This window comes from Lepidothrix coronata, unplaced genomic scaffold, assembly GCF_001604755.1.
Source record: "Lepidothrix coronata isolate B3197 unplaced genomic scaffold, Lepidothrix_coronata-1.0 Scaffold234, whole genome shotgun sequence".
In the NCBI taxonomy this organism is placed as follows: domain Eukaryota; kingdom Metazoa; phylum Chordata; class Aves; order Passeriformes; family Pipridae; genus Lepidothrix; species Lepidothrix coronata.
In genome coordinates this window covers 469,084-479,965 of record NW_016690414.1, presented here as the reverse complement: position 1 = coordinate 479,965, position 10,882 = coordinate 469,084, and the positions used below count along the sequence as shown (strand labels likewise).

At 45.2% G+C, this 10,882-nt stretch overlaps 1 protein-coding gene across 1 annotated transcript in view; it reads right to left on the bottom strand.

The window, feature by feature from the left end:
- Positions 1–10,655, bottom strand: part of JAG1 (jagged 1) — a 34,973-nt gene extending 24,318 nt beyond the window's left edge. Inside the window, exons 1-2 of the mRNA XM_017834509.1 lie at positions 10,567–10,655; positions 9,420–9,725 (exon numbers count right to left, since the gene is read on the bottom strand). Of these exons, the coding sequence (XP_017689998.1) occupies positions 9,420–9,725; positions 10,567–10,644 (384 nt within the window). The 5' untranslated portion in view covers positions 10,645–10,655. The remainder of the gene's footprint in view (positions 1–9,419; positions 9,726–10,566) is intronic.
- Between the last annotated feature and the right edge of the window lie 227 nt (positions 10,656–10,882).

Genomic DNA, 10,882 nt, shown 5'->3' with positions numbered 1-10,882 from the left:
TGATGGACACCGGCTTGCAATATAGCCTAAATATGTTTCATATTCAAAGCAGACCGGGATTCCATTCTGTTCACTGATAACTGTGGGAAAATGCTTCCAAAAGTAAGCAAAGCTGGGCAAGCCAAGACATGCACCCAAACTTCTATGCAGAGGCTCCATTGGCCCAAACCATTTTTGGTTAATATTTCATGAAAAGTGATTTGTTACTATTCTAGACCAAAAGTCTGACAACTTGAAAGAAACTCTGAAAAGAAAAGACAGCACGATCATCCAACACTGTTTAAAAGAGATTTAAGAAGTCCTTACACAAGTCAGTGGTAAAAAAAAAAAACAAAACAAAACACAAAACCAAAGCAAACAAACAAAACCAGAATAGAACTCCCCAGCCATATTACAGATGCAGATTGCACTATCTTGGGTGCTTCCTCAGTGGTTTAATTACCAACATTATGCAGTACAAGCACAACATGTTACTGCAAGCTTGAAAAAAAATATTATGATATAGAGAATGAATTATGGCAACCAGCACTACTTCCAATAAAGTTAAGGATGTTTTCCTTTCGGCCTTGCATAATTGTTTTGGAAGATATTTTGTCTAAACTCATAGCAACAGTTCCCTGCTGGTTCTCAGGACTGTTTACCAACACACCTAGCCCTTAAGGAAAGGAAAGGCTGAATCCTCGCTCTGAGTGCTACTGTTGCTAGATACTTGTGTGACCACTTTCCAACACCACACAGGAGTTCGTTTAAAAAGAGGAGATGCTTATCTGCATGAAAACAAAATGCAGGGGGAATAGACCTACCCTGGCAATTCCCTGTTTTCCATTTGCCCCCTCTCACCTCGTCTGAGTGTTTTAAATGAAGAATCTCTGTCCTGAGAAGGGATGATACAAAGAATGGCATTTGATCTCTTGGCTCAGTCCCTCTCAGCATGGGGGGGAGGGGGGGAAATCAAAAACCCGCAAGACTTTGTGTTCAAGATGGGACACTTTTAAACAAAAAGACACACAGACACCCAGAGCCTCCCTCAACAATCCAACTATCACATACCTCTAGTTAATTCCCTCACCCCTCAAAAAATGCAGTTCTGTGCAAAGCTGCACTGTTGAGATTTTTTAAAAGTGCATATCATCCCCACTCTATAGATCAGCGATTCAGATATCTCAGGAATGACTGCTTACACCATGGAGGTTTAAGTTTTCCCATGCCCATAGATGACCTCTGCCCATCTTTGAATAAATATATATATCCAGACATGAGAATTCCACATCATGCACCTTATTCCATCAAAGCAATGTCCTTGGCAACAAGGCAGCAGTGAACTTTCCAGAGTCACACCCAATTAGCCACTGTAAACCTGAGCTTGACCAGAAGGCAGGGATTGTGGCTGGAGAGGAAAGGCAGCTTGAAAGGAACAGTCAGTTTGTACACTTTGCAGAACATCCACAGTCTGATCAGCCCAGAGGACTGAAAGGCAGCAAAACTCCTGTGAGTTAAGGTAGGAGAGGATGGAAATGGTCAAGTGCATACTCCAAAAAACAAAGCAAGCACCAATGTGTAAGAGTTATTTTCCTCAATGACAAGACACCACGATTTAGTCTTGATCCACTGATAACACAACCCAAAAAACTGTGAAGACTCTGAAATCCATCAGAAACCGTCCCTTTTAAGGGTCTGAAAGGGCAATGCAACCTCTTTGCTGGTTATTTAAATGAAATGCTGGCAGCTCCTGGTAAGCAGGTGGTGTTTAAAGCTCTCTGCTTGATTACCTTCTTCCCTCCCCTCATCCAGACATCCACCCAAAAGAGGTGCTTTTGTACTTTGGCTTCTAAAGGCTCTCTGCAAGTCAGAGGGCCAGGGATAGATTAAAACATCCAGCACTTAGTGAAAGGACTGCCTCCTTTTCCAAAGAGGTTGCAACTAGTCCAACTTCTTTCCCTCCTCTCCCTGTGGTTAGAGCATGCAAAAGCTTTGCTGAGCATGTGAAACCATGACTAGACAAATGCAGTGGGAAGTTTGCATCCAGAGTGCTGCGCCTGCTCCTCCTCTGCCAAACAAGGAGAGCAGGTTAAGCCCAGTAACGTTCTCCTCACGCTCCGCCAGCCGTGCACAGCTGTGAAGAGCAGTTTGAGAAGGTGCTCACGCCCTGTCTGCACCCCAGGGACGGCCAGGGCACTGTCACAGCAGGACACAGCTCACCGCCAAGAGGGCTGGCAACCTCCTCCCTACAGCTGGAAGGGGGTGGGAGAGGGAAGAGGGAAACTGAGGCACGTTCCAAAGTGCCCAGGGGCATCTCTGAGCAGGGTTAAAGCCAGTCACAAACCCACTTCCTCTAAACATCAGCAGGACTTTCACTTGGTACCTCTGTCACACTGTGAGAAGTTACGATGACGCTCCACAGACACATCACAGCGTCACACCACCAACTGGGACAACTGAATGTTCCTTCAAAGGACTTACAGGCAACTGGTTCCTCATCCAGATGACATGTGAACCATCCAGGTGACACGGGGAAAGAAGCCCCTGAACACCCAAGGCTTTGGGTTCCAGATGGGACGCTTTTAAACAAAAGACACACAGACACCCAGAGTTTCAGAAGAGCAGCAACAAAACATATTTTGGAAAAGGAAGAAAACCACCTAACCCTCTTAACCTTTTGTCAAGTGGAACATCATCAGGAAGCTCCTCTTTGGGACAACCTACGTAAGGACGAGGCAACACCCTGCAAAGCTGTTACTCTCCTGACTCTGCCTACATAAACCCAGCCTAAGCCATGGCAATGTCATGGCCAAGAGCTCAGCTGAACCCCGAGCAGGCAGCCCGGCCAAGAGCCTCATCAGAATATGCCCACACAAAAACACAGCTCCTTTAGCCTTCCTTCAGTGCTGTCAGTGCCAGTAAACACTGCACAGCCACGTAAAGGAGAAGACATGAAAACAAATTTAACTATAGCAGCGGCTTCCAGGAGAGATTTTCCCCCCCATCCTGCCTTGGCTTGTGCCAAGGCAGTAAATGAAGTCAAGACCTTCACTGCAATACAACTGCCACCCTCCTGCCAAATGATGAAGGACACAAAAGTACCGCTATCCAAACTATGCATACGCTTAAGCATCCAGTAAACCAGGCTGATCTCTGATCTGGCAAGCCTGCTGGAATAATGAGTATACTGTGAATACATAATGTGCTGAAGTTGCCATTGTGTGAAGTAAGTCCATGGTTTGTCTGGGAGCCGAGCAATGCTGAGTCTACTGCTGCTTCCTGTTGCTTGTCCTGTATTAGCATTATTTTTGGATAGGCCCCATTATGTTCTGTAATCCTCACTGCAGTCAGTATGGCCACTCTATTGTTCTTGGTTAATATTAGCAGTCAATGCCTCTGTCTGGGTGGCCGGACTACAATGTATTCCAATCATAAAACTAGCATGGCATTAATGGAACAATGTACTGGGGCAGGGGGGGGGGAAGACTTGGGGTCCTCCCTCCTCCCCTCCTTTAAAAAAAAAAAAAAAAAAAAGAAAAGAAAAAAAAAGTATAGCAGCTTTTTTTTTTTCCTTTCTTTTTAAATTAATGATTTTAAGTGATCTCAGCTACCAGGGTGCTTCATACTAGAGCAGCATTTTAATCAGCACCTTATCTAGTTACAGAGTTATTTTCTCACGGAGCCCCACTTGTCAAAGAGCAACAGATAGGCCAAAATGTCAATGGTTGCTTTCAAGCTTCCCCAACAAGCAGATTACCTGCTCTTATCAGTCCCCCTACCTGTTTAAAGCATCCCACTGATAATTAAATGCACCAGTTACAAAAGGGTGGCAAGGTTAATAGAGAGAATACCTAGTAGCCAGCCAAGCAAAACAGTCAGGTTCACATGGAGCAAGCCTGAACAAGAAGCCTTTCTACTTATTTACCTAAGTGCCTAAGAACTGGGTCGAGCTGGTGAAGGACTCTGGATGTTTGACTATTTACAAACCACTTTAACCACTTCTATCCACTTTTTGCAGTTTCTTCTGAACACTACAAGAATAATGGGTGTAATTTATGCTGCAGAGCAGTGACCACAGAACCATGAGCTCCACAGACTAACAAGACACAAACTCAACAGCTTCTAGTTTTGATATCTTTCCCTGTGTTAAGGCATATGGGTTACCAATTAAATTATTAGAACTGAGTCCATTAAACTTCTACTCATCAACAGAAATTCAAAGGCAAGTTTAGTTTCAGTTTCAAAACCAATCCTGCCATTTGTATTATCTACAGGGATACTTTATCTCCAGAGAAATGCTTTTCAGAACTGTAGCTTAAGGCTCTTGTTTTGCAGGGCATTAGAACTCCATTAAGAACTGAAGTTGGGATAAACAGCTCAGATCCAACTTCCCCAGCTTCAGAACCAGCTGACTTCTATTCCAGCCTCCAGCCCACAGTGAAGCAGTGTTCCCTGGACTGAACTAGAACTTCAGGCATAAAGCATCAATTTTATGCAATTCACTTTCAGACACACTGACTTCCAGCTGCATAAACAAGCTGACAGTGCTGGACGTATGTAGCTTGAGAAAGTTTAGGAATAAGCCTCAGTGCCAGGCCCAATCCAGCTGCCACTGAAGTTAAACTGGAGCAGGCCTTTATTCTAACAAGAACAAAAATTCTGGGAGCAGGCAGGATGAGGATTTATTTTTAGACGTATTATGGTAATATAGTCAAATGGATTTACCAGGGAGATGAAGTTCTGAACTGGTTGGAACATAACTAACTCCTAAGAACATGTAAGGAGCCCAAAAACTCCGAATGGATGCATCACTTCTCTGCAGTCCTGGGAAAAAACAGCCTTGTGATGCTAATTATGCTTCAGATGTCACTTAATACTCCCAGCTCTGTGCTGGATAGTAATCCTAGGCAAAACACTGCACTTTGAGTGCTGAAGATTTAATCTTAAATTATTAATTCAGCAATAAATGACAGAGTGTGGATTTGATTAACATGCATTTTGTTATTATAAAAATTTCTTCTGATCTGCCCATGCTCCAAGATGACTTATCATGAATTCTTCAAGAAAAGCTCCAACAATATCTACCACTTGCTTCTACAAGTTTTCAAAAAGTTAACTGGAGGAAGAGAAAAACAAAATCAAACTCCAAATTTTATTCTTATGACTGTGACATACTGGGTTGAAAAGGGAAAAAAAAAAGCAGCTGAATGAAGTGATATTTTTCTCTCAGATTCAAAAGTCTGTTACTTTAATATCAGCTGCAGATTAGTATTTTGGAAGCCTCTTCTATCAAGACAGGGGGAAAAAGTTCACAAAGCTTAAAAAATACTAAAGCTCTTTCATCATGTCTTTCTAGCCAGAAAAAACAATGCCTACCCAGAAAACATATTTTACATCTTCAGGAACCAGCAGCACTAAGGTTTGTCATTAAAAGGGGGAAAGGCTGACTGTTGTATTTTTTAGCATAAGGTTGAAACAAGACATTCAAAACTCTTTTTAATTGTGTTTTATGCTAAACTCCTCTAGGTGCTGGAGGGTTTTTTTCCACCTCAGTTGTTTCCTGGTGTGTTGGTACAATTGGCCCCGATATTAAATAATTACAAGGATCATAATTTCAGGATAAACAAGCTGTTTGAAATTGGAGCTATGCATACCAAAGGAATTGCCAAGTTTGACCTTCTTACTCACAGTCTCGCCAAACCCCCAAAAGATCTTTCTTTACATAAAAGCAAAGTTTGGTGCTAAGTTTTGCTTAGTTAATTGATGCTCAGCTCCCTTAAGGTACAGCACACATCACACTTTGGGTTCTTTAAGAAAGCCAGGAGATCTGATTGATGTCAGAGAAGAACATGTGTCTGCCACGAAACAAAACTTGTTGAGACAGACTTTGACAAGTGGAACATGGAAATTCTTTTGTTCCATGCTTTTTTATATGGCTTCATAAAGCCAAGCTTGCCTGTCAAGAAAGCCAGTGAAGTCTCAAAATGAATGCACGGAGGAAGCCTAAGTCCATTTTATTTTTTTTTTTTTTTTTAAATCATCATCACTATTGTTTCAATTTACTGGAAGAATTACCAGCTACTGCAGGGGCAGCTTTCTGATCCACTCCAGTTCCTTTATGCTGCTCTGCTGCCCTGTTTCCTAGCAACTTCCTCAAACCTCCCATCACTTAAATTAATTCATGGCCCACCATCTCCACACCCATTACTCACAGGGGCACATATCAAAACTGACAAGAGCAAACCACATAAGTTATTAATAAGACTCTGACACTTCAAATCTACATTACAACTACAAGCCCACTCTAACAATACAGTTAAAGCAGCCCATTCTCCCTCCTTCCTCTCCTACATGATGAATAAAGGCCTCTAATGCAATACACCTATTTTTCACAAACAGCATAAGGGGGCAGCTTGACATGGGAAGAGGGTTTTGTAAGTATTTTTTTTTTAAAGTAGTCAAGGCAACAAGACTTCTTAATGTTACTGACTCAAGCTGGAACATCCAAGAAAGGGCTCCCTCAGAGAGAAGAGCACAAACAATACGTATTCAGAGATGGGCATGAATTTTCAAGAGCAATATGACTAACATTTTGGTCTTGGTCTTATTACCTTTACTACAATTTTCAGCTGAATGTATTCAAAGCCATCTCTCATGATTAGCCACATGGGTAGATGCAATGCTAACCTCAAGCTTTTACTGAAGTCCACAGTATTCACCCCACCTAAAGAAATTTTCTTTTTTACGTTCTGAAATTTCAGCATCAGATTAGAGTTGACTAATTAAGTTTCCTACTTTATCCTTACGGCTTTGAAAATGCCTCAAGTGATTTGTGTACACAATTTTAGGACAAATAAGAGCTTTGCCACATTAGATATTCTTTTGTTCAAAATGCCATTTGGAAGTCACAATGGCCAGCATAAAAGCTGTGTCCTGTGGAAGCTAAAGCTGGGAAGGCAGGGTTGATAATCGCAAACAGATTCTCATCAGAGTCTCAAAAAGTGCACTTCTGCATGGGAATAAGCAAGAGTTTGGTTCATAAGCCTGGAATTTTTGGAATAGGGTGTCTGAAGTTGTTGAGTTTTACACGTTTCAAAGGCTGCACTGGGGTTTTGCTGCTGCTGCTGCTGCTCCAGGATTCCAGTGCTGAATTAGACTCAGCAGGACAATAGAAGCATTTCTTTTACTAAGATGCAGACAAGCTTAGGAAACTTCTCCCAGGGTCACCACCCCCCCAAACCCACCCTCTACACACAGATTTCCCTTCCCAGCCCTATGAAGAGAGGGGTTGTTGGAAGCAACACGTTCGATTTTCACACCATTTTTATACACATATCTTCAGATTCAGGGCACTCGAATTACTGGGAGCAGAGAAGGGGGTTAGTTAAAAAAAAAATCCTTGATGTACCTGACTTTTCAGAAAAAAAAGTCAAAAATCTGCAACACAAGCACTACAGCCATTGGCAGAGCTTCAAATACCTCAGATTTTTACAAAGCCCTTTATCCCTTTGATGGCATATTTGATAACAGTTTTATCTCATTTCACGTTCAGAGAAAAAAAAAAGAAAGAGAAAGAAAGGAAGGACTTGTACTTCCAACAGAGAATACTTTTGTTAACTCTGCTATTGTACTTTGTAATACTATCTCCTTAAAAACGGAGACTTAATTTCTCCCTTGTGCCTCTTCAGCCCTCGATATTCCAGAAGTCACAACTGACAGAGGAGGCAGGTAGGAGGCAGCACAGGACACTTCAAGAACACATGGCTGCCTGCAGCACTTGGCAGCAGGACTACAAAGTGGGTGTCTACACCACAACTGGAGCAGGAATGCTTTTGGGGCGGGCTTTCCCATCCCCCCCCCCCCAAAAAAAAAAAGTCCAGGCTCTCCCAGCAACCAGCCCTTATCCTAGGAAGAGCCAAGCTTTGGAGGGATTGGAGAGTCCACCTCGGCAGCAGGGATAGTGGCAGAGGATAGGAAACAAGATTCAGCCCTCCCCTGGTGCAGGGAAGGGCCCTCCTCCCCTCACAAAAGTGACCTTAGGCATCTAGGTTAGGATGACTGGATTTACAAAACTGCTGAGCATCAACATATCCCAAGGCAGTCGGTGGGAAACTGTCTGCTCAGCGCCTTTGGAGAAGGGGTGTGTGGGGGGAAACAGCTTGGTTTCCTAGGTGATCTCTAAATATTAAAAGTTTTAGGAGCAGAAATTTGGGAGCTTTCAGCGTTTGCACCGCAGAGACACCTCAAAAGCCAGACTGCTGTTGTGCACGGGACCCCCCCCGGATCAGTCACCCTCAGTTTTTGCTCGCCTGCTGGGCACGAAAACAGGGCACCTCCTGCCATCCCAGGCCATGGCACTCTTCCATGGCCACAAATCCCATGTCCCCGGAGCCTGCATGTGTGTCTCTGTCCCAGCTGATGGCCATTTTGGAAAGAGGGTCCTCGCTTTCTGTGCAGGGAGTTGAGGGCTCCTCTGCAGAGCTGACCATCAGAGATTCAACCCTCCTGAGCACCCAAAAGAAACAGGCAGCACTGATGCCTCAGTGAGCATTCCTTCCACAGCCAAAATCAAAGCAGGATCGCTGGAGAAGGACTGGGTCACCCATCCTCCAGCTCTCTGCTCTGCAGGGCTGACCAGCATTTACTAGAGTGGACAACACTGGAAAAGTGCCCGGCAAAGAGCCCCACCTCCTTGAGCCACGGAGTTTTGCACCCAACTCGAAGGAAGCAGAACCCATGGACCACAGAGGCAGGTAGCCAGGAAAGGTGTGCTGTGGACCAAAAGCTAAGGCCAGGCTTTTCTCAGTCTTTACCTCCCGGAGTCTGCAAGTCCCTCAAAACACAGCCAGCTTCCCAGGGAAGCTGGCAACTACTTCACCAAGAGCAGCTACAGCAGCTCCCATCCACACCGAGCAGCGCAGGGAGATTTCCCCTTGGGAGAAGCAGGAAGCCTTCCCAAAGACGCTCCAGGGAAGGAGGCCAGCTATGACACACACTTTTCACACGGGATCCCTCTACAGCCCCTAACCCACTGTTCTTATGGCTTAAGCCCAAGACTTTACTGGTTAAGAAAAAAAAAAAAAGAAAAAAATAAAAAAATGAACTTCTGACCTTCTAAGTCTCAAGAGACTTATTCATGCTGTAAAGTGCAGAGATACTGGGTTTGCTTCCCTGACCCATTTAGATCCCCCTCGCTGCACATCTGACTTTCAAATTTAACAGGCTGTGCATTGTGAGCCCCGGGGAACAAAAACAAAAACACCACTACATTTTACTCATTTCTGCGCTGCGGATTCCCGATGCTCTTGCCAAGATGCCTTCTCCCTCCCCAATCCCGGTCCCTCTTCCCCTGGCACAAGGAGTTAGAGCTCGGCACACTAAAGACATCTCAAAGACCACCGTCCAACAGAGGCAGAGCCAGAGCAGGCCACGCAACTCACCGGCCAGGCGAAGCTGAAAGGGATAACGATCCGGTTCTTTTCATTATTCCGGTTGTACTTTAAATTGAAGGTATTCCCTCCGATGACGGGAGTGGATTTGGATCCGAAGCTGCAAGGACCGCCAGCAGTGACCCGCGATTGATACTCCTTCAGGCAAACTTTAAAGTAGGTGTCACACTCATCTCTGGTGCATTTTTTATCTCCTGGGTTTCGGGTGCCATCGCAGCAATTTCCATTTTGCAGTTCACCATTCACATTTTGCATGGATAAGATCTCCAACTCGAACTGTCCCGACGCTAAAGTCACCTGTTAATCCCAAGAAACAACCGGAGGGGAAAAAAAAGCAAAAAAAAAACCAAACAAAAAAAAAAGAGAGAAACAAGAAACAGACAGTTACCTCACTTTTTTTCTCCAGACTCAATCTACAACAATTCTACAGATAGGAGAAAGTAATTTTAAGCGTGCTTTCAAGAACCACACACATAACATTAAAAATAAAACAAAGCCAACCACTCCAAGCTTTTCCCTATCAGAAGGGCTCATAAATCATCCCAACTAAATAACGCCGTTAATGCTAAAAAAGAACCTCAAGTGCCAACTCCGAAAAAAAAAAAAAAACAAAAAACAAAACAAACCAGCGTGAGGAAGGCTTCCAAATCGTTAGGAAATAAAATTAAACCAAGCCAAGGGTGCACACGCGAGGGCAAACCCAACAAAACGATGTAGCTAATGCACACCCTGGAAAGGCAACCGAGCAAACCCTCTGCTCCTTCGGGGTGCAGCTGAGCCGGAGCTGCCCAGCTGAGACTCAGACCCCGCTCATTAGTCAGCCCGGCAGTGCCGCAATTAGGCTCATTAAAAATAAAAATTAAACAAATATTAATTTGAAAAGGGTTAAAAAAGGGGGGTTGAATTAGTTATTTTGGGGGTTAAAAAAAAATAAATAAAATGCAGCAATCGCATTTCTTATTCCCGCGGAATTAAGCCTCGCTGCAAGGCGCGCTCCTGCAGAGAAGTTACGGGGCAGCAGCTCCGCTCCGGCCGGAGTCACTCCGCAAGGAGCGCCCCGTCCGGGCTTCCCAAAACCCGTCTCCCGCAAGCACTCCTGAGAAGCGGCAGAATTCCCGGGGGCTGCCCAGGTACGTACCTTGTCCCGCAGCGCCAGGAGCAGGGTGAGGGTGAGGATGGAGCACGCCGCCGCGGCTGCCCGCCGGGGCGCACGCATGCCGCCCAACGCCGCCGCCGCGCTGCCCGCCCGCCCGCCTGCAGGGCCGCCGCCGCCGCTCGCTCCGGGTCGGGACGGGACGGGGAGGGCCAGGAGGGAGGAGGAGGAGAAGGAGGAGGTGGAGGAGGAGGAGGAGGCGCCGCCGCCGCCGCTGCTGCCGCCGCCGCCCCGCTCTAATATACCGCGGCGCACCCGCGCCGGACAACGCCGCTTTTCAAGCGCTTTCAATAGCGCCCCG